Here is a 26,198-nt window from a genome sequence, read left to right on the forward strand (position 1 = left end):
CAATAAAACAGAAGTAATTTACAAGTTCCACTTCACATATTCAAATATCAGACATGATCAACTGAATCTCAATACTGAGTCAACAGGATAGCTTCTTCAAGATTGAAAAACAAAACTCAGGCCGGCGCCACGGCTCAATTGGCTAATCCTCCACCTTGTGGCGCCGGCTCACCGGGTTCTAGTCCCGGTCGGGGTGCCGGATTCTGTCCCGGTTGCCCCTCTTCCAGGCCAGCTCTCTGCTGTGGCCAGGGAGTGCAGTGGAGGATGGCCCAAGTCCTTGTGCCCTGCACCTGCACAGGAGACCAGGAGAAGCACCTGGCTCCTGCCTTCGGATCAGCGCAGCGCGCCAACCGCGGCGGCCACTGGAGGGTGAACCAACGGCAAAAAGGAAGACCTTTGTCTCTGTCTCTGTCTACTCTGCCTGTCAAAAAAAAAAAAAAAAAAAAAGAAAAACAAAACTCAAAAGTCAAAACACATGTGAATAAAATCCTGGACAATTATGGTGTAGGTATACCTTCTTATCTCAATCTTTATAAGGCACTCCAAATCAGCTTCAACATTACATGTCATGAAGACATTTTATTGGAGCTATATTTTACAAACTGTGGACTTAAAAACCTGGGTAAGTCATGGTTTCTACAGACGGGATCCACAAATCCAAATATGCCCTGTACTGTTTATGGATTAAGTAATTCCCTACGACTTTTCATATGTTTGGTACAGAATTTGAAATTCCTCTTAAGGTATTTCACTAAAAATATTTTCAGTATGTTCTCAATAACTAGAAATTAAAGCCTAAACAATAGAGATACACAAAAACATTTTAAATTTAAAGGGGACTAATTTTTTTTATAAAACAATGGTCTACTAGTTTAGTGGTTAATCCCAAGCTTTTAATGAAACAGACCTATCTAAATATGAAACCTGCCTCTCTCTACTTTTACTAGCTGAATAACCTTGAGAAAGGCCTTAACCTTGGTAAACACAGGCCCACTGTGTTCTATATTGGTCAGAAATTGCCTGGAGTTAGTCAACTCTGTATATTCACAAGATAGAAGAAACAGGACTTAGCTTATAAAAAATGGGGCTTCAGGGGGAATTTCTTCAGTGTCTAATATTTGAAGGGCTACCAGGTAGATTAGAAGGATTAGAGGTTAGGTTCAAATTCGATTCAAAATGACAGATTTATGATGTTAAAGAAAAGCAAATTTTGGCTCAAAATAAAATGATTTCCTAATAATTATAGTCATTCCACACTGAAACAGGCTGCTTAAGAAAGTAATCTTTGTAAGTATTCAAAGTCAGGCTGAGGTGAGCACTTGGTAGACAGTATATAGCACTGGAAAACTGATATAAATAACCCCAATAGTCATCCCCAGCTTTAAGGGAGATTGAGCTGTGACAGTTCAGGTACTTTTTGTTCATTTTGTTATTGTAATAATCCTAATAAAATAAGCATCATATTTTAAAGATGAAGAAACTGAGGAGGAGCCAATTTGATCATGGTGGCATATTAGGTACGTGGCAGAACTGACTTTCAAATCCATTATGTCTAACTCACTTTAGGCTCTTTCCACTGTTACCAGCAGATTTTACCCTTGACTCACAGCAGAATCACCTACAGAATTTTAAAAAAAATTCTAACATCCAGACCACATTGCATACCAAATAAACTGGAATTCCTAGGGGAGAGACTCGGGCATCATGGTATGTAATGCTCCCAAACTGATAACATGTGGCCATGACTAAGACCCATTGTTCTATACCAAGGGTTGGCAATAAAGTTTTACTGGAACACACCCATATTCATTTGCTTACATATTACCTATAACTGCTTATAGGCTACAAATTACAGAGTTGAGCAGATGACCTTTCGGCCAGGAAAGTTGATGATATGCCAGCACTTCATGAAAAAAATGGATTTAGAAGATGTTCACTCTGGTGAAAAAAAAAAAATTAAAATCCATGCAGTCTTTGAAGATCCCTTGTAGCTACTGTTTTTGGCCTTTTCCAGTAAAAATCTACCAACCCCTGGCTAATACATATTATGCCAACCTAATGCTTTTTTTTAATAAGACCTATTTTCTACCACTGAATGAAGTTGGATTTAAAGGTTTTAAAAAGTTGTAAAAAGCTTAACGGCTGGAATGCAGCACATCACTGATACAACCAAATTTGCTGAGTTAAAGCAAGGTTCAAATGCCAAAGTGTTATCAATGGTATAATAAAATTATCTTTTATAAATAAGAGATAAATTGAAAGCCTATTAGATTTATTATAGACTTAGACCACCAGTAAAAACAATGAAAGATGCCTGCTAACATAGTTGCTATTAATGCTATTTTTTAAAAGCATGCTCTCTGGCTTAATATTAATATTAAATCACTCTAATTATATTGACTTTTAAGAATGAGGTTAGCTCTGAATGATTTTGCTGTTGATCAACTGTTCCCCTAAAGATCTGCTTATCTTTAAAGGAACAGTGTGTATATATACACGAAGGTATATATGATGGACACACTCATATTTAAAAACACTACAGGGTTCCTAGCATACTGGAATAATCCATGCAGTTAAAGACAATATAGCTCTAATTTTTGAGAAATCTGTCAAGATCTTCTATATTAATAAGGACATCAAAAACAGGTTCTAAGAAGTCTATCTAACTTCAATAATTTTTTTTAAGTGTCTTGGAGATTTTATTGCTAAAAACTTGATGTACAATATAAGGGAACAGATCAGTAAATAGTATTAATTACATACATTTGCTACAAGTGCAAACTAAAACACTAGCAAAATCATCTCACAAAATTTTACTATCCCTTTTTGCCCTCTCAGCAAACAAAACAATGACTCAAAGATTTTTTTTTTTTTTGACAGGCAGAGTAGGCAGAGTAGACAGAGAGAGACAGAGAGAAAGGTCTTCCTTTGCCGTTGGTTCACCCTCCAATGGCTGCCGCGGCCAGCGCACTGCGACCAGCACACCGTGCTGATCCGAAGGCAGGAGCCAGGTGCTTCTCCTGGTCTCCCATGGGGTGCAGGACCCAAGGATTTGGGCCATCCTCCTCTGCACTCCTTGACCACAGCAGAGAGCCTGGAAGAAGGGCAACAGGGACAGAATCCGGTGCCCCGACCGGGACTGGAACCCGGTGTGCCAGCGCCACAAGGCGCGGCCTCAGTGACTCTTTTTAACAAAAGTACTCCATCCTCAGATTATCAGCATCATGCAAATCAGACACTGAGTGGTTCATAGTGCTTGGACGCAAAACAAGCATCAAATCACAAGACAGTAGTAGACAAATGTGAGGCATGCATAAGGAACCTCAAACCCACCGAGTTGCTTTTCAAACACAGGCACAATCTAAATGTAAAATAAAGTTGCAAATATTTCTATTTATACTCTTTAACAATGGTCGTCCACTCCTTAAAAAGCTCAACCACGATATAATATACTAAGATTTTTTAATATAAATTCTTTAAAGAACATATTGAACAGAAGGCCTCAGATGTCTCTCAGCTAATGCAAAGGAGAATCCAAATTAAATGACAGTGGATAAACTTAAAATATTCCAGCTTCTATAAGATCTATAATTAAATATTTAAATACCAAAAAAAAAATGATTAAGCTAACTAGGTCTCATCAATGCTTTGAAATGACAAGCGGATTATATATTACAAATAAAGATTCTATCCCAGCACTAGGTAAAAAATAGCATAATGGCAAAAGATCAGGAAAGTCAAAGAACTATATATGCAAAGGAGCCCACATCCAAAACTTAAAGTGTCCCAACTTACAAATTTATAATAGTGCAAAAGTATACTCAATCACTGTTTTTCACTTTCAGTACTGTATTTGATAAATTGAGACATTCAAAACATAAAATAGGCTTTGTGTGAGAAGATTTTGCCTAACTGTAGCCTAATGCAAATGTTCTGAGCACATTTAACACAGATGAGGCTAAGCTATCATGTTTGGTAGGTTAGGTGCATTAAATTCCTTTTCAATTCAAGATATTTTAATCTTAAATAAGTAAATCAAAGGTCATCCATACAGGCAATGTCATGGTTATCAATACTTTTGAGAAATTCACATGCACAATGCATAGGGAACAAGTATACTAAAAATTGTTCAAACTCCCCCCCCCACTTCTACTGTAAACACTCAAATTTAATGCTACTTTTATAATAACATTTTAATTACAAACATACTCAAAATATACTTCAAGATTATATCCAAATGTAATCAGAATGAAAACCGAGATACCTTTGTATATACAATATTTACCTGGTTCTTCCTTGACGATTAGCGTCTTATTTTCTTCTGGATAGGCAACAGGTGGTTGCATCACTGAGCAATCTTCTAAATTTGTTTCATTATTAGGTGGTATGTTATAAATAAATCTCTTTGTAGTTTGGTTTTTCCTCCTTGTTTTGCCAGTCTCTTGAATTCCCTGGGAGCCCATATTATTCCAAATAAACACTTTTGTTTGACCTTGAGATTCATTTTCAGCCAATTCAGGAGAACCATCCTGGACCCAATTACTGTCACTCATTTGGTAGTTTTCTAATTGGCCCTCGTCGACATTAGAACCATCATTTTCAATTTTTACATTACTTGCCAAATTGGTAAGATTCCGTGTTGCCCAAAAGCTGGCAATTTTTTGATCCCGTGATGAAGACAGACCATCTCTATTAACTGGTTTTCTATTGTTATAGTCCACAACTACAGACTCTGGAGCTTCTGATTTAATGCTTATATTTAAGGCATCTTTAATGAAATTTCGGCAAGTTTGAACAACTTCACTCATTTGAAGATAGCTGGCCACTGTCATCACTTCAATGGCATTTTGGCTTGTGAGCACCAGGTTACCAGAATACAAGAAGTCCAAGATGACTGAAAAACCTTGAACTGCAGCAATATCTAAATGGGTAGTATTGTTTTGGTTAGGGCTTTCTTTGTTTGAAACGCAATATAAAGTCTTAAAGAAACGGCTGCCTGCAACCAGGATGTTCTTATGAGCTTTAAAGATTTTTCCGCTCACCACAATGCTGACATCACAAAGGATATCTTTCTTTCTCTGTTCATCTAGTTGTCGAAGAAGTTGATAGCAATAAGAGTTCTCATTTGGCCTACTATTAAAGTCACAGTACCCCTCCTCTGATGGTATTTCTGACTCCTGTAATTGGATGGAAAACATTAATATTAAATTTTGTTTACTTTTTAAAGTCCTCAAACCAAGGAAAACAAAAACATTTTAAAAGTACTAATCAAATGTACTAACTTGTGAGTAATCATTATGCATTGTGAAACTGAAGCATTCATCATCCTAAATACTGAAAGGAATCAACAGCCCGGTGCAACCCTTGCTATTATTTAAATGACCAAACACATCTGACTGAAGATCAGTAAGATTTCATTTAAAGAATAATATGCATCATGTTATACATGTCAAATATACACTAAGGACATAAATTGAGCATTATTTAAAATTAAAGTGAAAAGAGCAATTATTTCCTTAAGAAATTTTCATTTCCAGAAATCGAATTAATTTGCTTTATCTCTGATAGAAAAGCAACAGTATGCCTCTCTGAACTTGAAATATCAAAGTAAAATAATGTGGGCATTATCAGCCTATCGAACATCATTTGAAAGGTAAATTCTAAGTCTTGGCAAACATTGAAATCAAACAGCTTAGGTCAATGGAGTTAATTAAATCTAGTAAGAGATAGACCCTAAGGAGAAAATGTGTTCCAACTATAGGAATATTCAATTATAAAACTCGTCAATCAACTTTCAAAATACCTTCCTTTTAGGGCCATAAATACATCAACTGTAAAGTAAGATGAATTCATGAATTCAAAATTCCTTATGTTTATAAACTTTGTCTTTCATCATACAACTATTCATTATAGCTATATGTAGCATTGCAGAAGTTCAGGCAATTACCTATAAAACAATTAACGACTGTGTGCTATAGAAGAGTACAATCTAATTTCAAAATGTTACTTGTACCAACTGTCAACTGTGTCTCCTTGGGCAAGTCACTATCCCTGAAAGCCTTTTCTTAAACAATAAAGCAGTACCACAAATATTATAATCAATAATTTTATGACTTTGTTCAGTCACTAGGTGGGTAAGCTCCCTTAATAAGGCAGAGCTGTCTCTCTATAACCGTATATAGTGCGCTTAGACACTACTTAATAATCCTGCTAAATAAATGAAGTAATCATTTTTCCCCAAGAGAAAAACTGCTCTGACATTTCTAGTAGAAAAGATGTTAACTGCAAATGTTAACCTTATTTAAGTGTTAAAACTTTTGTTTTCTTTAGGCACAAGATACTAACATATACAGACCATTTCTAAAATAATGAAATATAAATCCAACAGTTTATTGTCATAGATAAAAACATGGAAAGATACAGAATATGTGTAAGCATGCTCAAAAGGAATGACGGGAAGACAGGACCACAAAAGAATTCTTGGAATACTCTAAATGGGATTCCTAAAGAATCACCAAACTCCATCTGACTCAATCATGGGTATAGCTAAATTATAATTCATATACTTACATGCTGTATAAATACTCATCTTATATCTTAGGTTTAACTTATATTTATATACCCACAATGGCTTTACTTCTGAGTCCTGTCTCAGGAGGCTAATATACACAATAATCTCAGTACTCTGAAACTAAACCACAGTCCATCTAAGAATTTTTGTGCTGCTTCCAGGTATGAAAAGTCACTGAAAGAACCAAAATATTATAATTTCAGAAAGCTTCAGTGTTTCACAAGCATAATGCAACAGGATGGATAACCTCCAAAATCTGGGTTTAGGAGTATGATCACTAAAGAATGAAGCATAGGAAGTAGAAAATTTCCTTTCATTTTTGACTGAGCCTTAGCAGCTTTCCCAACCTCTCCTACCACCTCATGTGCATGTTTTTACACTACAGCAACTGCCTCCAGCCCCACCCCGTCACTCCAATGTTACAACACTCTAAATTAGCTATTTTCTCTTCCTACTAAAACATCCAATCCTCAGCAAAAGCAGGTTAATAGTCAAAGGTAAAATAAACAAATCTGCAAACCCTCCAATTTTTGTTTTGAAGGATGAGGGAAAGGAAGTGCGGTAAAAAAAAATTTAAAAATTAGAAAAGAGGTTGTTTTGCAAGCAGTGTTGCGGTACAGTGGATTAAGCCACCTTATCCAATGCCAGTACCCCCATCAGAGTGCTGTTTCCAGTCCTGGCAGCCCCTCTTCACATCTAGCTTTCTCCTAATGAATGTGGGAAAAGCAGTGGCCAGAGCTGCCACACGAGACCAATGCTGTCGTGCACCAAGTTAAGCTGCTGTCTGTGATGTGGGCATCCCTTGCTGGGTGCCTGGCGCGGCCCCTGTGGAACCCACTGACCCCTCCTTGAGTCTGTCTCCCTGTCCAGTCTACTGGCTGGCCCGGGGCACCCTCTTCTCTTTTGGGAGTCCAGGTGTTCCACTTCTGATCCAGCTCCCTGCTAATGTACCTAGGAAGGCAGCAGAGGATGGCCCAAGAGCTTAGGTGCCTGCCACCCACATGGAAGACCAGGATGGAGTCACAGGCCCCTGGCCCACACTGGGCCAAGCTGTTGCAGCCCTTTGGTGAATGGACCAGCAGATAGATGCAGGATCTCTGTCTCTGACTCTGCCTTTCAAATAAACTAATTTTAAGGGGAAAAAATGCATAGAGCTGTCACCCACATGGGAAACCCAGATGGAGTTCCTAGATTCTGGCTATAGCCTGGCCTAGCCCTGGCTGTTGCAGGCATTTGGGGAGTAAACTAGAGGATACAGTATCTCTGTTGGCCTTTCAACTAACAATTATAAAAAAAAAAACAAGAGGAGGTTTTATTTAAGCTAACATCTTGTATCTAATAAACTAGCCTGGTGTGAAATTTTAAGCTATTTAGCAAAGGGGAATTAAAATCTTTAGGACGTATATGAATAATATAAAGAACTAAAATAATACTCAAAATGCCTGTAATAATTACTGCTATAGTTTAGATTTCTATAAAAGCATCATACTGTTTATTTGCTCTCCCTTTTGAGAGTGCATAGTTTTACTAATTTGCCTCTGTTCGCTACAGAAAATTCTGAACACAAGTGAGAAATCTTTCTTTGGTGCAGGCTTCACACTGTTATACATGCTGCATCTGGCCCTCAAGCTCATTTTGTTCAAAGTTCTAAGATATTGCAGTGTAAGTATGAATACTTGGAAAAGGCAAAAATTTTAGACACTGAATAAAATTCAGCAGCACCTCTACAGTGTTTGTGTACACAGTGAATCAAGCTTTTACAAGTCAAAAATTGCCTAAATTTTTTTATCACCAAGCAGTTAAAAACACTCTACAAGGTGGCTCTAACTATAGCAGTCATCCTAAGCAATGGTCATTGTGTCCTGAATTTGGGGGCCCAGTTCCCAATTTTTAAGATTCTGCCTTGATCACACCAAAAGGTCTAATTTTTCAAAACTCAGACTAAAGCCATTTAGCAAAATATTTGCCCACTCTACTTTGACACAAGCTCTATAACTCAAACACTGTTCAGTCACCATTTTTTCTCATTGCTATTATACAAGAACATTTTTGTCCCCTGCTTTTACAAGCAACACCAGCAATTTCTTTTTCACTACTGATTAAAGGACTATGCTATATATTTGCAGGTCTTATTAAATATGCCCTTCAAATTGAAGGGTTTCCAAGTCAAGAGTATGTGTACTTTCCAAGATTTGGGTGACAGCTAAATAAGCACATAGTACTAATATAAACTGCTAATATCATTTACTGAACAAAATAAATTAAGAACTCTCAACACTGAAAAAGAAATCTTAAAGTAGATTATCTTAAAACTCCAGAGATCTGTTCCTTGGATTCCTTCTTTAATGTTCACTCTCATATAGAGAATTTCAGGTGGCACACATAAATAAAAATTCTGACAAAGGTATTTAAATGTTTACACAACTGACCTTTTCAAATATAGGGAATTTTTCTATCTCCTTTCCCAAAAAGAAAAGCACAACTAAGGTCAGAGAGTAACCTAAACTAGCTAAATAAAGAGGTTTTAAGTAAATGGACATTTAAACCTAAATGAGATCTTGAAATTATTTGTGATGTCCATAATTAAACTAATTTAAATGGATGAGTCCTTAGAAACAATTTATTCAAAATTCAGAGAACACTCAGTGTCTATTTAGTTAAAATCCTCTTAACCTATTATCTTCATATTTATTTCCAGGGGTACAAAATATTTCACTCCAAGGAAAAAACTCTGAAAAGCTTCTTTAAAAAGCTTTAACTTCACTTTTTTAATAAGCATTGCTAGAATCTAAGAAGGGAAAATTATTTGGTTCCTAACTTGAAGCCATTGCTAGATTGCCTTAAGGTACTGAAGAGCATAAACAAGAGAGGTAGGAGAGCAGAGAGAAGATGTTTCTAACCATTGTTTTTAGGTGTGGAGGTATTTGGAAGAAAGGAGATTTAAACATAGCCTTAACAGATGCAAGAACTGGGATAAAAGAATGAGCATTCTCAGCAAATGAAACAAGAAAAAAAATTAAGATGATCTCCAGCATCCTCAAAATTCCAAATTTATCGAAGAATTGCAAGATAATAAGAAAAGTCCATGAAATGCAGATACTCATTAATATACTTTTCAGAGGTAAATGTCTATCAGCTGCATCAGATTATAATAAAAGATGTGAATCTCTCAAAAGATTAAGAGCCACTGCTAGAAGCACCTTACAGAACTTTTAAAAGCAGACTGATTAGATTGGCAGAACCAAGATGGGAGGGTGAATATCAGGGGACTAGACTGGCAGGTATTCTGACCAGTTGGGAAGCTACTATTTATGGTCAACACAGGAAAAACAAAGATCAAACCAGGGAGATGGATACCGCTAATGGAGGGTAAGGCAGTCTGGAAAAATATCTGAAAGGTAAATTAAGAAAACTGAGTTATGAAGTAGGTAGGGGGGAGGGGAGAGGAAAGAATCACAGGGTTTTCAGCTTTTTAGCTTAGGAAACTACATTAAATACCACCAACTCATGGAGAATATAAGACCACCATCCTGTCTCCTACTCTTCTGGGAGAGAGAAGCTAACTTCAGTTGCAAGTAAAATAAACTAACAACCCTCCAGACAGTCAATCCATTAATGATAGGAAAATGTTGTTTGGCTTAAAAAAAAAAATCAAGTGGGATACATGTTTGCTGCAATATAAGATGCCACTTGGAATGCTACCACCTGGATTCAAGTTCTGGATCATTTCCTGCTAAACTGCACCCTGGAAGGCAGCAGGTAATGCCTCAAGTAGTTGGTCCCCTGCCTCCCACACAGAGACAGACTGAGTTCTGGGCTCCTGGTTTGGGCCTAGCCCCGCCCTAGCTATTGCTGGCATCTGGTGAGTGAACCAGTCAGTAGAAGATAACTTCTTTCTCTGCTCCCCTCCCTCCTCAAGTAAAAAATAATTTAAAAAAATTAAAATTATCTTGCTACCCGGAAATATTATTTTAATAGACAAATTATGGGGGCCGGCTTGGTGGTACAGAGGGCAGAGCTGCCGCCTGCAGCGCTGGCATCCCATTTGGATACCATTTGGAAGTGGCTGCTCCACTTCCGTTCCAGCTCCCTGCTAATATACCTGGGAAAGCAGTAGAAGATGGCCCGAGTCTTTAGGCCCCTGCATCCACATGGGAGATGCAGAAGCTCCTGACTCCTGGCTCGAATTGGCCCAGCTCTGGCCAAACAGGCCATTTTGGGGGTGAACCAGCAGATAGAAGATCTCTCTCCCTCCGCCTTTCACATAAATAAACAAACAAATCTTTAAAAACAAAAAAGAATGCTACAGAAGGAGACTGTAAATTTAAAAATCAAGAAAAAAAGGCAGAGGGAGGGAGGATCAAGGGGAGGGAAGAATTGTCACTATATTCTTATAATTTTATCTATGAATTATATTGAATCTGTTAAAAGCTAAAAAAATTTTTTTTAAATGAATAAATTAGCAGGAAAAAAATTTCCACCACAAAGTGTAAATTAAAATCATTAAAGACATCAAAATCTTTATTACTGGGGTATCCCGCTGGCCCAGCAGTTAAGATGTCCATGTCCCATGCTGAAATAATCTGGATTGGCTATCCAGCTTGGGCTCCTGACCCCAAACTTCCTGCTAAGGAGACCCCGGGAGGCAGCAGTAATAGCTCAAGTAACTGGGTACCTGCCACCCACGTGGGAGACTTGGATTGTGTTCTCAGCTCCTGGATTTGGCCCTGCTCTGGCTGTTGTAGGCATCTGGGAAGTAAACCAATGGATGGAATCAATATTTATCTTATTGCCTGCACATCCTCTCTCCCTCTGCCACTCAAATAAATGTAAGCTTTGCTACAGTGGGTTACATATTGAGAGAAAAACAGTACTTCTACTTCTAATTTCAAATTTTAGAAAAAGTCAAATTCAATTTATAGAATGAGGCTACAGCTAATGTGATGGCAAACGAGTTCTTTTTTTTTTCTTTTTCTTTTGATAGGCAGAGTTACAGAGAGAGAGAGAGAGAGAGAGAGAGAGAGAGAGAGAAAGGTCTTCCTTCTGTTGGTTCATCCCCCAAATGGCCGCTACGGCCAGCAGCCGATCCAAGCCAGGAGCCGGGTGCCTCCTCCTGGTCTCCCATGCGGGTACAGGGCCCAAGCACTTGGGCCATCCTTCATTGCCCTCCCAAGCCACAGCAGAGAGCTGGACTGGAAGAGGAGCAACCGGGACAGAATCTGGCGCCCTGACCAGGACTAGAACCCTGGGTGCCTGCGCTGCACGCGGAGGATTAGCCAAGTGCGCCGCGGCACCGGCCGGCAAATGAGTTCTTGCTAAGTGATACTGATGAACTCTAATACTTCTCTTTTCTTAAATTCTAAACCCACAAAACACTACACTGGTGCCTCTACACAGCAGCACACACATATTTGGTCACAAGTCTCCCTTGCTTAAAACTGTTTCCATTTATTCACAGAATAAAATACAATCATTTTAGCTTGACAAGAAAACCTCCATGACTAGAGTCTAGCCACCTATTCAAGCTTGATTCTTTTCATCTTGCTCAAAGTATCCATTTTTGTCAGGCACATCAAGACACCATTTCTCCATTTTCCTCATGCTGCTTCCAACTTCCAGGATGTTGTTCCCACCTCCCTTGTCATCAACATTTATTCATTTAACACAAGGTTCAAGAGCCTGGTCTACAAGCTTCTCAACCTTTGCAACTAGAACCGCTCAGTCCCTTCCTTTTACTGCATGCTGAACACATTTCCACCATGGCGTTTGTTTAATCTCATTGTCATGTTTGTGTCTCCTTACTGAACTACAAGTTTCTTGAAGGAAAAGAAAAAAATCAGTTTAAAGGTTTTCATCTCCAGTGCCTTAGACCCAACAAGCAAAATTTTAGAGGGTTAAAGAAGCAAATCCTAGGTAGACAATATTGTCAGACACTACCAAAAATTTGAAAAACACAAGGGAAATGAAACATCTCTTATTGAATCATACACAATGAGTGAATGATACTAATTATTCCATAATAACCATAGGTTAATTATTAGGCCATAGGCCATAGGTTCATCTTTAATATCTACTTTTCCTTCTCAGAGGTCTTTCAAACTTTCTTCCTAAATTGTTAAAAACCAACCAACCAACCTAGACTGAGTGTTATGGTACAGCAAGTTTGGCTACTGCTTGAAATATACTTGCATCCTATATTGGAGTGCCTAGGTTTGGGTCCCAGCTATCCCACTTTCCATTCAGCTTTGTGCTAATGCATCCTGGGAGGCAGATAGCTCAGGTGCTTGGGTTCCTGCCACCCAAGTGGGAGAGCTGGGTGAAGTTCCCAGCTCCTGTTTTTGGCCTGGCCCAGTGCTGGCTGTTGCAGTTATTTGGGGCATAAACCAGCAGATGGAATACTTCTCTTCTGTCTTGCCCTCTTTTAAATAAATAAATCTTAAACACAACCAATCAATCAACCTTTGGGTCTTACTTCTGCCTAAAGCCAAGGAGGATGATAGATTGGCCTCAGCTTCTTGTCAGCTCCAGCTACTGACATCGACATAGTCTGATCAGTAATTTCAATCAGATCACTTGTCTGAATTTCTGGAAACATCAACTAAATTTAACAATACATTTAGGTGTGTGTTTTAGGTTTAGTAAACTGTAAGTGTTGACAGGATGCATGATTTAGGCAATGGAAATTTCACAACTGGGTAGAAAGGGGTCTGGACCAAGATACAGTCGTAATCACTATTAATAAAGCCATTTTAAGGTCCTCTGGGCAAAATGGTTAAATTCTGAGAGCAAATCATCAAACCTGACTCTGAAGGTACAGTTGTTATTCAAAGTAAAACTATACCTTATTATCCTTACAAATGGAGGTACACCTCTGAAATAGAAGGCTCAGAACAAAGATCAGAAAGCATGCTTAAAGTCTCCCATGAGGGGGCCGGCGTGATGGCACCGGCATCCCATACAGGTACCAGTTAGTGTCGTCTGGGCTGCTCCTCTTCCAACCCAGCTCTCTTGCTATGGCCTGGGAAAGCAGTATAAGATGGCCCAATTCCTTGGGCCCCTGCACCCATGTGGGACACCGGGAAGCAGCTCCTGGCTCCAGATCGGCTCAACTCCAGCTGTTGCGGCCATTTGGAGAGTGAACCAGTGGATGGAAGACCTTCCTTTCAGTCTCTCCCTCTTTCTGTCTCTAGCTCTACCTCTCAAATAATAAGAAAAAAGTTTCCCATGAGCAGTGCTTTATAACTACTGTTCAAATAATAATCTTCTCAAGAGTGCTCAAATCTTTTCAAGGTCACCATCAAGGCTTTTTTTTTTAATAGAAAATGTAAGAACTATAATCCTTGGTGACACACTAAAATTTGTCCAAACTCCTCTAAAATACAGGTCTCCTTAAAAGAGAAATGAGAATGAATAAACTACCTCTAGCTCAAATTGAACTCCTGTCTGAAGAATTCCAAAACTCATTTCAATGTTTTTAAGCTAAGAGAACGCTAAGGCAAGGTATTCTTTGAAAAGCTGAGGAAAATTTCATGTAGGATATGAGAAACAGGCTCAGGATGTTCAAAGAATCTGAAGGCCAAAGTCCCAGGAGGTATAAAATGGAGAACTGGCTTGGTCTCTAACAAGAGTTATTCCATGAGACAGTGGCTACAAACCTGACAAACCAGTGACAGTGAGATAGCTAACTACAATTAAAATAAATGACAATAAGTAATAGCTGTAATTTACTAAGCCATTGTGTGCTGGCCCATATATTTTGCATTGGAAACTAGAAGTTAACTACTTTGCCTGCCAGGAAAGATCATGACCCAAGTCCCCCCAACCTCACGCCCAAGAATGCTCTTACAGGCTGTGTTATACTGCCTCCTACAGGTGATCAAGGGCTGTAGTTAGGGCAACAAAAACAAAAAACACCAACAGTGCCCAAAGGAGTAAGACAGAGTATTAACAGGACAAAGAGATTCAAAGGTGGTACCTGGGGTATCAAGATATCTTCCAAACTACTTAGGAACTATAGAAATGATGAGGATCAATTCAAAGCGGAAACAACCAAAACCCAATCAAGGAGGACCAACAGATAGCCTGAAGACGAACCCGCCTTACTAAATTGTATTGTCTTCAGTCTAATCAAAGAATGCCTTAAAAGAAATGAGATGATCTATCCGCTAAATTAGCAGAGATTTTCAAAGGGGAAGGGGAACGAATAGCTAAGGTCAAGTTTTAAAAAGGTTTCACCTACCAATGAATTGTGAGCCAGACAAATGCCTAGAGAAGGATACACCCATACTAAGTCTACCATAAGGTTATCCAACTAATTCCCCCTTCTATGATTTCAGGTTCACGAAGCAGCTAATTATAATTTGCATTCCCATTCAGATTTGCCTACATCGAGAGACTGTGCTGATAAGGACTAACTGGCCCACTGTTTATTAATTCATTTCTGTTGTCTTTAAAATTTTTTAGATAACCAACTCAACATTATGTGAAAAATTAAGTTTTAATTTTCACAGGTCCCCCACCTATTTAATATTTTACTAAATAACACCAGGCATGTTAATTAACCCTTTAAGGCCTTAGACTCCTCTTCTATAAAATGGAAACAAAGATACTTTGCACAGTAAATGTGTCTGGCACACAGAAAAACAAGAAAAATGTTAGCTCTATCTCACTTCATTGCCCAAGCTCACAAAGCTAACAATTGCAGAAAGCTGAGATCTGAACCCAGATTTACTCCAAACCCATTCTTTTTCCATTACGACACTCCTTATAGGCTTTAGTCTCAGTTGCCACCCAGAACTCTTAAGACTTAGGACAATTTACTTAACCTTTCTGGGGCTTGTATCTTTAAGTGACCTTCCTCCTAAGGTTTAAGCAACTAAATATGTGCAAGGAAAGAAAAAAAAAAAACAAACCCAAAACTGTATCTGAATTATATAGGAATAATAACCCTATGCTTTTTCAGTTAAAGCCCCAACTTCTGAGAATCTTCTGTCTGGGTCTGTGTGGTTATTGGTGTGCCTAACTAACTCCCTTACAAGTGTGCTGAACGCAAGATCACTCCAATAAACAACACACCAAGGGACAAATATGAGAATTGACTTTCTAAAATCAATGACTTGGCTACAATACTAAAGAATGATTTCCATCCACCATCATGGGTCTTTTTGTAAAAGTCAGAAAGAAAAAAAAAAAAAAAAAACTGGGGCTGATCAACATCTTTGGCTTGATGGTTAGGCTACTATCTTTAGAAATGTTAAAACGAGGACTAATAACTAAAGAACAGCTTACTTGATTTGTACCTAAGGACTTGGGGTTTTCAAGGATTTGGTCAAAAAAAATTCCCTACCAGTTCAAATCAACTACTTGATCCGAAAAAACTGCACACTAAATATCTCCCACGCCGAGTTTAAAGTACTCAATGTAAACTGATGTACAAGAACGTTTCTGAAAAAGGAGGCTATAGAAGACTCACAGCACAGAAATCTAGGTAGAAGCACACAGGTCAAAGCTACCACAGTTTACCACAAGCAAGTCTTGGTAAGAAAGTTCAACAAGTTCAGCCGAGACGAGTTTAGTAAAATTACTCACATGAGAAAGGAGTTATTCAAATAGCTTCCCCAACATTTACATACAGCTCTGACACTTCACATTATCGTGCTCTAATGGAAGAACTCTTTCGGCTAGATGGTTTCTTGGAAGGGGTATTGCCAGGTTTAGGGAACTCTGCCTAATCCGCTCTTCACAGAGTTGCCAGATCTGACTTCCAGCAGTACACTAAACGTCTACGAACATAAGGCGGCTTCGCTAAAATCACAGCTAATAAAATACATGACCCGAAGTCATCCTTTTAGGCTAAAACCTTCAACCTACTTTTTCAAAACCTTCTACTGGATTCAATCCCAAGAGCAAAGAAATCTCAGTCATAAAGACATAAAGACAGTCAGCGGTACGATTAGAAAATTGTCATTCCGTTCCCCTCCCCCCACACCCCATACACAACTTTTGCAAACTTGTTCCCAGGCTTTCCAAACCCCCACGCGGAAGGCTCCCCGCACCCCTCTCAACGGGAGCGATGCCCTCGCTCAGGGGAAATGGGTGGTTTAGCCAAGGAATCTTCCCCCTAAAAGAAGCAGGCGCGAGCTCTAGCCTACCTGGGCGTTGGCTTCGTGGAGTTTGTGCTCGGTAGAGACGTGGTGCCTCAGGAGGAGGGTTTTCTTGTAGTTGCGGGTCCCTCGAGAAAGCTCATCGTGCCCCACCTGGGGCAGGTCCACGCTGCCCCCATCCTCGGAGGTCTTTTGGCACCAGCCGCAAAACATAAGGCCAGTATCCTTGGAATACCGCAGCCAGGGAAAATCCTTGAGCCAGGAGGTCTGGAAGGAGCACTGGAGCTTCTGCATTAGGGACTTGGACCGCGCGAGCGGCAAGTGCTGGACAGTCTCTCCTTCGCCAGCTCCCACACCGCTGCCCTCCACTTCGTCCCCGCCATCGCCGCCCGACCGCCTGCTGCTGCCGCAGCTGCCGCCTTCCGCCCCACTGCCGTCGCCCAGGCTCGCCCCCTCCTCCTCGTCCTCGGTGCTGTCGCTCAGGGACGCGCCGTCCTGCATCAACTCCTTCCCCTCCAGCGCGTCCAGCTCCAGCTCCACAGCCGCCGGCCCTCGTCCATTGAAATGCCTCAGGGGCCACGCCGAGGTCTCGGGCCGGCCGCGGCTGCTGCCATTGTTGCCGAGACCCCCGCCGCCGCCCGCCTCCTCGGAAGGCCAGAGTCCGACGGTTCCTTTCCGCTAGCAAGGGGCCCCCCCGCGCCACCGCCGCCCAGCGAGGTGGGGCCGCCCGCGTCTTGGGGGGAGCAGCAACTCCTTAGCTTCCTCGGCGGCGGCCGCGGCAGCCGCAGCAGCGGCCGCCCCGGCGGAGGCCTCCAAGTCTTGGGGCTCCAGGCCCTCCAATTCCGTTTCCTCGTCGGCCCCCCCGCCCATTGGGCTGCTGAAGCGCGGGCGGCGCCGGCGGCGGGGGCTGTCTTGGCTGCGGCTGCTGAGGCCAAGCCGAGGCCTCCCCGCCAGCGTTATTGTTCGTGGAGCCGCCGCTGGCGGTGACCAACCCGCCTCCTCGGAACGCCAGCGTCCTGCGGTTCATCTCACTGAACGACATGGCGCGCGCAGCCGCCGCCGCCGCCGCCGCCCGGTGCCCCGGCTCGCGCCCGGCCTCGGGCCGCGTCCCGCGCGCTCCCCGCGGCTCCCCCTCCGCTTCGCCCCCGCCCCCGGCGCTCCGGTCTCGCGGGGCTCGGCCTCGCCCTCCCGCCCGGCTCGCGCCCGGGGCTGCCGCACGCGTCCGCGTCCGCTGCCGCCGCCGCCGCCGCCGCCTCCGGCCGCTCTCCGCGTCCTCCACCCCCGCCCCGCTGCGCTCCGGGCAGCGTCCCGCGCGGAGAAGGGGGCGGGCGGCGGAGAGGCGAGGAGCGAGCCGGGGCGCGTGGGGCCTTCGAAGTTGAGCGGCGGAGTGCGGGGAGACCCTCCGCTGCCCCCTCTTCTACGCCGCGCGCACACACCGACCCTCCACACAGATATCCTTCCTCCGGCGCGCCGAGGAGTCCCGCCGCCGCCGCCGCCGCCGCCGCCGCCGGCTGCCGACGCGCTGGGGACGAGAGGCGCGTTAAACTGCCCGGCTCCGCCACATAACGAGCCGACAATAAAGCCGGCGGAGCGCTTCCGTCCGACCAGGCCCTGGCGGAGGTCGAATGGCAAATGAACAACGGACCGTGCGCCCACAATGCACCGGGGTAGCAGTAACCGCTGGAGGGGGAAAGGGTGGGGGCCGGGCTGGGGGAGGGGGGCTGGGCTTGGGGCTGGGCTGGGGTGGGGTGGGGGCGCCAGGGGACCGGAAAGGGGCCGGGCCGCGCCTCCGGCCTGGGGGCGGGGGGTGCGGCCGCGGGGAAGGAAGTCGGCCGAGGGGCGGGGGGGACAAAAGGCCGGGCGGCCGGCTGGGGGTCTCGGGGAGGGGCGGGCGTGTGCGGCCGGGGCCGGGGGCCGCGCGGAGGACACACAGCTGGCGAGTGTCAGGGTCTGGCCGCCTCCCCGCCGCCCGCGGGCACCTCCCCGCGCCCGGGACGCTCGCCACGAGTTCACCTGGGACTTTGGGAAATAAGTGCGCGGTGGGAAGCTGCGCTCCAGCCGTGTCGTTTGCTGGGGGTGGGTGGGGTGGGGTGGGTGTGGGTGGCGGTGCCCGAGGAAGTGAACTTATTTTGTCCCCTCACAAAGACCGGAGCGGGCGAGCGCCCCTCGGGCGAGGGGGTGGCGAGCCGCGGACCACCGCCTGCCCGGGATGCCAGGGCAAGCGCCTCGGGCCCCGGGGGCAACCATCCTCTCGCCGAAAACGCACCGCCCCGAGTGTCTTGACGGCCGTGATGAAATGGAAATTTAAATAAAAGGTCGAACACGTGCGTTCACTGGGAAGTATTGACATGGGTGTTACATCACCGGCAACCAATCAGAGGGCGCGGCTCGTGTTTATACTTCTACAACCACCTTGTGAGTATTACAGTATGTCATAACGTTATAAATATTAGGCAGGGTTTTCCCCAGCCGCGGCAGGAGGCTGCTCGCACGGACCCGGCGCGCGGCTCCCGAGATTGCCAGCCCCAGCGCACCAAGGGCTCATTGGAAAAGAAAAAAAAAAAAAAAAGCAACGCCAACTGTTTACATTGCATATAGAATTTAGAGTGATTAGAACTGATTGGGCTGGGAGTGAAGCGCCCAAGGCGACCATCCTAGTGGACTTTTTCACTGAAAGGTTCTCCGGTTTGGAGCCCTTAACATTGATCCCTTTTTTTAAAAAAGTCTTTAAAAAAGATGCTACATGTAGCAAATTCTACAGTGTTTAGTCTCTTATGCTAGTTTACAGTATCAGATAAGTCAAAAAATTATTTTTTGTTATTGTCGTTCAAGCAAGTTTCACCGCCAAAAAAAAAAAAGATACCCTCAGGCCATGGAGGGGTGTTTTATTTACTCTAAATAATGCATCAACTAGAAGCTGAATCGCAAATGCATATAAAACATGTCGGAGATAGCTGCTGATAAGAACGGGCTTTTTACATAAATAATTCCTTTAGAATATGCATAGAAAGAATGAAAAATATGCCTGCAGTCTTTAGGCGATCAATTGCCAGTGAGAGGGGCTGTCGTGGAGGCTTTAACCCACCTTATATATTAATGTAAAATTATAGAGAGCACTAATTAACAATTTTAATACCCTCTAACTTTATAATTCTTCAGAGATGTTTGTTTCTAAAATAAGAACAGTATTTAATGCTTTGAATATATAATGTGGGACATGGTATATTTTTCAGGATTAAATAAATTTTCCTGAGCATATAAAATATTATTTCTCTTAATATTTTAAGTGGACTAAGCACATCAGTGTACATCCAGACCGACATGCATTGATTATATAGGTTTATTTGAGGCAATGGGCACTGACTTCACTGTAGTGTTAGTACCGTGGGAAGGAGCCAGATTGTAGATCAAACGTTAAGTCTGCCACCTGGGTTCAATGGATTTTTGATGTGGAGAATGACACTGCTGCCCTGCCACAAAAAGATGTTGGCTTTGAGTTCTTTTTCCAGCAACATGCATGTTGTCACCCATCTTTCTTGTCACCTAAGCCATCCTGGACCAGCAAGCTTGACATTTTGATGTAGGTCCTCAGGTTGGCACAGTTTGTAAGGTTTTGTTGTTGTTACTGTTGTCCTTGCCCTGCTTTATTTGATTTTAGTTGTTGGAAAGTTTAAGACAGGGAAGTGTGTGACCTGGACCTACTATGTGCCTAAGAGAATTCTTATATACTGTGGCCATATACAATAGTGCCACGTGTGAAGGAATGTGATTATAGCATGTTTTGTCCTTAATCCATGGTCAGTTTTTTCCATTCTAGGCACTTTGCAAATAAATACTTTATTGAATATATTTAAACCACCACACTTCCTCCTCCACAAAAAAAAAAAAAAAAAAAAAAACAAGAGTTACTGAAGTTAATTACTTATCCAGGATTAAGGTGACGGGAAATGAAAATAGATGTAAGAATTTTTATGTGAACTTCAAAGCCTGTTTTGCATCCCAACACTTAAATTCAGATCTTTTGGTTCTCATCTTGTATCCCTAGTACATAATTGGCACTGTTTAAGTTTCTGCTGGTCTTGTTAGTTTTGCTTTTAATATTGCTAACTTCAACCAAAAATGTTAGAATCCTTGATGGTATTAGGACTGCATTTTTCTTAGATCTGTAACGTATGTTTTGCCTCCTATCTGGAATTATGTTTAAGCATGGACTGATTAGGGGTGAGTGACACTAGGTTCAAACGACTTAAATTCCAGGTCCACTGAACTCCTAAAAGCCAAACAGTATCTGTGTGTGGTGTGCGCACACGTTGTGTGTGTGTACACGCCTGGGTATTTATGTACACTTTTTGCATATACTCGATTGCCTTCCCCTAAACCCTGAAGGAAGATCAAACCAGAAACAAGTATTCAGGGGCCAGCAGTCACAGATCTCTCAGAATGCCCTATGACAAGGGAACTTTGGGTGACGAAGGGGATCTCCTACTCTGTAAAGGGAGTTTTTAGGAATTCCCCCACCCCTTCCAGTCTCCTGCTAGCAAGCAGGGATCTGTTCTGCCCTGTAGCCCCTATATTTACTGTTAGGGTTCTGCAATGTTCAAGGGAATTCCCCATTATGTTTACCAGGGGAACCCCTTAAGAATGGGGGCATCCCCAACCAGTTTGTCCCCTAACGTCATTTTAGGCTATGTAAAACTGCTGATGTTGACGTTTGACCCAGCCCCACCATAACTGTGACGGCACTAACCAGACTGAGCCGTTCTTCCGTTGTCCAGCTGTCCTTCACGGCCTTGGTGCATCCACTAGAATGAAGGCCGAGAGGAGAGGGACTGTCTTCTGCTCCCTGCTTCCCTAGGCCCAGCCTGGCATCCAGTAGGCAATCAGTCAATGTCGAGTCATTTACTATGTCTTCCCTTGCAACACATTTTAACTGGTCACCTTTTCTGTTTCCTCTTTTTATTTTCCTTAGTTATATGAAAAATAAAAGTATCGAGTTAATGTTTCCATTGTATTTATTTTAAAAGCAACAATGTAGTTGAGTATAAATAATATTAGTGCCATTTTCTGTGTGGCTTCCCCATGAATCGCAAGCATGTAGTTTACACAAACTCCTTGTGAGTTAAATCAAAGCAGGTATCGTTATCCTCGTTTGACAGATGAGGAGACCCAGATACACAAAAACTAACCAACTTGCTTAAGGTTATAAATGAGATAGAAGTTTCTAAGACTGTATACAAGAGTAATAGCCTCCAGTTGAAGGCAGGCATCCTGAACTACTAAAATACACTTAACAGTTGTTATATCTGCGTAATTATAAACTATATTAAATTTTAAACTTTCTTGTTCAGATCTGCTTCTGCTCATAGAAGGGAAAACACTAATCACTCATTATTTCCAGTACCCAGAATTAATCACTATTCTGTAAACATGGTCTTCTTCTTTTCCTAGCTAAAATTGTTTGTTGGTGTTTATAACTTGGATCCTAGACTGTTCTTGCTTTCAGTTATTAATGTTTTAATATAATTATTATTTTAGTGACCGCAGATACAGAATGCTTGACTTTAACCAATCTTTCATTATTGAACATATCATTGCTTACAAGTTTGTTTATTTTGCCATCATAAACAACTCTTTAGTGAAGATCTTAAAAACTTTGTATATATTGTTCCTTTAGGATATATTGTTTCCTTTAAAATAAACTCTAATGGGAATTTCTGTCAAAGGATTAAACATTTCATAAACAAAGTGTCCTCACCCCCGCCCGCCCCCACCCCCCCACCCCAAATCCAGAAGTCAAAATCCAGCCCCAAAGACGAAGATGACGGTCTTAGCAGTGGCACTGCTGAGTACTGATTAGGTCACGAGGGCAGAGCCCTCCCCAGCGTGCAGTTAGTGCTCTTAAAAGAGGCCAGTGGGAGCCTGTGCCCGCCCTCACCTGTGCAGCCACAAGGTTTCCCTGTGAAAAGCAAGCCCTCACCCGCACCAGCGCTGCCAGTGCCTTGACCTTGGATTTCCCAGCTTCCAGAACTGAGAAATTTCTGCTGTTTTAAGCTACCCAGTTTGTGGTATTTTCTTACAGCAGCCCAAATAGACTAGGATAGGTGACTAGTAACCAGTCTCAGCCAGTAGTGAGAAATGTGCACGAAACCACCAGCAGTGGGTAAATTTGTCAACCATCAGAGGTGCAGGGTGATGAACACGGTGGGGAATATAAATGGGAGCAAGGTTTCTGACAGGTTGCTTGTCCTTATGTGTCAGCACATAAAATGCACATAAGCCTTTTTATCTGACAACTATAGTCTTAGGAAGTTATCCTAGACTGGTTAAGATGTCCATGCAAGGATGTTTACCGAAGCACTGTTTATAAAAAAGTTGTTTTCCCCTAAAAAACTGGGGGAAAAATCCTTGAGCTTCTATCAATATGAAGTTGTTTATATATATTCTAATATATTCTTATTATATGCGTTTTTGAGCAGCCACCAAAATGATTATGTAGCATTATATAAGTACAAGCTTTATTGCTAAGTGAAGAAGGCTAGCATATCAACATATAGGAATGATTTGCTGACACATGGGGATAATCGAATCAACAATCCTCATATGGGAAAAATCCAATCATTATTTATTGAGCACCTCCTTGTTAAGCCTTGCACATATATGCATTGCTAAACAAAAATCACCCTGGTCCTTAGAGTGTATCCATAAACGGATATGTGAATACAAGCATAAAGGGTGCTTTAAAAGGCTGTTGAACAGAATGGAGGCAATTACCTAAGATTTACTAACTGATTTGAAAGGCACAGTGACAGAGTGAGAGAGGCAGAGACAGAGCTTCCATCTGCCAGTTCACTTTCCGAATGGCTGCGACAGCCATGGCTGGGCCTGGCCAAAGCCAGGAGCCAGGAACTCTATCTGGGTTTCCTCTGTGGGTGGGAGGGATCCAAGTATTTGGGCTGTCATCTCTGCCTTCCCAGATGCATTAGCAGGAAGCAAGATAGAGCAGGAAGCAGAGAAGCATGACTTGAACCTGCGCTCAGATGTGGGATGTCGGCATTGAAAGCAGTGATTAATCCTCTGAGCCACAGCGCTGGCCCGTAGACTTCCACTTTCTACAAAAACTTTCTTAATACATTTTCTGTAGTTTTATATTGAAAGTACAATTTATGTTGGTTATACCATCACAAAATCAATAAAGGCACTTTTATTTTTAGGGAAAAAGTTGTTAACAATTAACCACAATAATCAATGGTGTGCTTTTTCCCCCAAGACTTTTGGGAAAAGGTGCTGTTCACTCTTTCTCTCCCCTTAATGGGAACCAATTTGGGCCTACCTCCCCCCACACCCCCAGAAACCTCACAGAACATTCACAGGATGAAAACCATGGTGTTTCTTTTCTTGGACACTTTCAATCCCTTTAAAGTGTTATCTTGTAGAAGCTTTAGTTGACATGCATAGTTTCAGGGACATCTATCACAACAAGTCTTACTTTGTGACCTCACCTTTTAGTCCCTTCTCCGCAGAAGCCAGTAATCTTTGCAAAGTGCACATCTGATCCTGTCACCCCACCCACCTTGGCGGTTCCTGATCCCTTCCTGCCTAAATGCCTACAGGCTTGCAGTTACTTCCCTTTGGGCTACATCTCTAAACTTTTCACAAATGCAGCACCAGCACGGTCTGCCTGTCAACTGTCCCAGCTCGTCACTTGTCTGTTCTCCAAAAGCTGCCTTCCTCTGCCCTTCATGTCTGCTTTGATCCCTGTCTGTTCCCTGTCTGTACTGCTCTTCCCTCCCTCTCAATGAATCCACGTTCATCCTCAGAGCACTCCCTTGGGGCCGCTTTCCCTGACCACCCACACCCTCAACTTCAAATATCTAGTCCCAGATCCTCAGACCCTCTAACTCTGCCTCACAGCCCTGTCACAGTTGCAGGTTTTAAACTTGTGCAGAGGCCGGCCTTGGGGCACAGTGTGGTTTAAGATACCTGGTGTTTCTTGTTTTTTATCTTTGCAATCTATTACTTATAATAACACTTCATTCCTGACATTTTATGCTCAGCATTGAACTGAGAAAAAGTAAAAAAAAAAAAAAAAAAAAAAGATACCAATTGCAACTGCTAAGATCCCACATTGGAGCTTAGGTTCAAGTTACATGCTGCTCTGCTTTTGATGCAGCTCCCTGCCAACACATCTGGGAAAGCAGATGAGGAGTTCCAGGCTCCTGGCTTCAGCCCGACCCAGGTCCTGGCTGTTGCAGCTATTTGGAGAGTGAACCACTGGATGGAAGACCTGTCTGTCTGTCTCTCTCTGTCACTAAGACTTTGAAATAAATAAATCTAAAAAACAAATAAAATTATGTAGTTATCCTCATTGCATGCTTCCCTGTTGAACTGAAAACTCCAGGAGGGCAGATGCCAGAGAGCCCCAATTTTAATATCTTTAAAGATGTAAATTAAAATTATTCCAATGAAAACTTACTAGGTCATTAAAAATAATATATACAGTGCTTACTTATATACTAAAATTGGAATGGTACAGTCCCTGCACAAGGATGATGCAGAACTTCGTGAAGCATTCCATATTTTTGCTGGAATCTCAAAAAAAATAATGTATATAAATAAAACATTGTTTTTTTGTGAACTCATGCTTCTTATTTAAATTTTTAAAAATTTCAAGTTTACTATTGACCATTTTGTGATTTCAGTTTCTCTAAATTCTGATTAATCACAAATAGGAGTCTGACGTAGAGACAGATAAAGTAGAAAGGTAAGGTGCCTCTTTTGTATATGTAAATTGTTCAGAAGTAGATTGTTTTTGCAACATGAATTTTAATATGGGCCTCAAAGAATGGAAATACTGGAGTAGGTGGTAAGCTTTGATACTTTTTTTTTTATTGAAACTAATTATTAATACCATACTAACCTTGCTGATTTCTGCAATTAGCAGGTCACCCCAAACTTTTATTTCACTGATCATGTGGTTCACAGACTCGTCTCCCTGGGAGGTCAGTTAACTTGCCTCTGTTCAGTGGCCCAGATTTCACACTGTTCCGCCTCATAAATTTACAAGCCTTCAGAAGGACCAGGTGAGAAAAAATGGAAGATGCCGGGGCCAAGACGGTACAGCATGTGAAGTTAGCACCATGAAGTAGGACTTTCTTTGTGCAAGGCTCCGGATGTTGTTACTCCGTGCCCCAGAATTTGGAGATAAAGTCAAGGTCACCACACTTTGAAAACTAAAGCTAATAAGGATCAACATAAATCGTGAGGAAAGTTGCAAACCCAAAGCTGTCATTAGGGTGTCTCTGCCGTCTGTTCAAGATTGAGGGTGCATCCCAGGATTGTGATGTAACTGCTTAGGAAAAAAAGACTCGATGTTTTCAGGTCTAGTCAAGTGTTTTACAAACTGGGGTGTGCTTAGCTCTGTAAATACATAATTTCTTGGGCATATGTGAACACATAAAGACTGTTCAGAAAATTGATTCTTGGGCTTTTCACTTCCAAATAGACCCATTTTCCAAAAACTGAAC

General features: G+C 42.1%; 1 protein-coding gene and 1 pseudogene across 1 annotated transcript in view; one reads left to right on the forward strand and one right to left on the reverse strand.

Moving 5' to 3' along the window:
* The window catches only part of ZBTB10 (zinc finger and BTB domain containing 10), a 37,630-nt gene extending 19,914 nt beyond the window's left edge, over positions 1–17,716 (reverse strand). Inside the window, 6 exon segments of the mRNA XM_062188317.1 lie at positions 4,286–5,177; positions 16,723–17,313; positions 17,315–17,368; positions 17,370–17,415; positions 17,417–17,535; positions 17,537–17,716. Of these exon segments, the coding sequence (XP_062044301.1) occupies positions 4,286–5,177; positions 16,723–17,313; positions 17,315–17,368; positions 17,370–17,415; positions 17,417–17,535; positions 17,537–17,716 (1,882 nt within the window).
* Positions 17,717–25,165: 7,449 nt separating this feature from the next.
* Positions 25,166–25,255, forward strand: LOC133758947 (U6 spliceosomal RNA; annotated as a pseudogene).
* The last annotated feature ends 943 nt before the right edge of the window (positions 25,256–26,198 follow it).

The sequence above is a fragment of the Lepus europaeus genome, chromosome 4 (genome assembly GCF_033115175.1).
Source record: "Lepus europaeus isolate LE1 chromosome 4, mLepTim1.pri, whole genome shotgun sequence".
NCBI classification, from domain to species: Eukaryota; Metazoa; Chordata; class Mammalia; order Lagomorpha; family Leporidae; genus Lepus; species Lepus europaeus.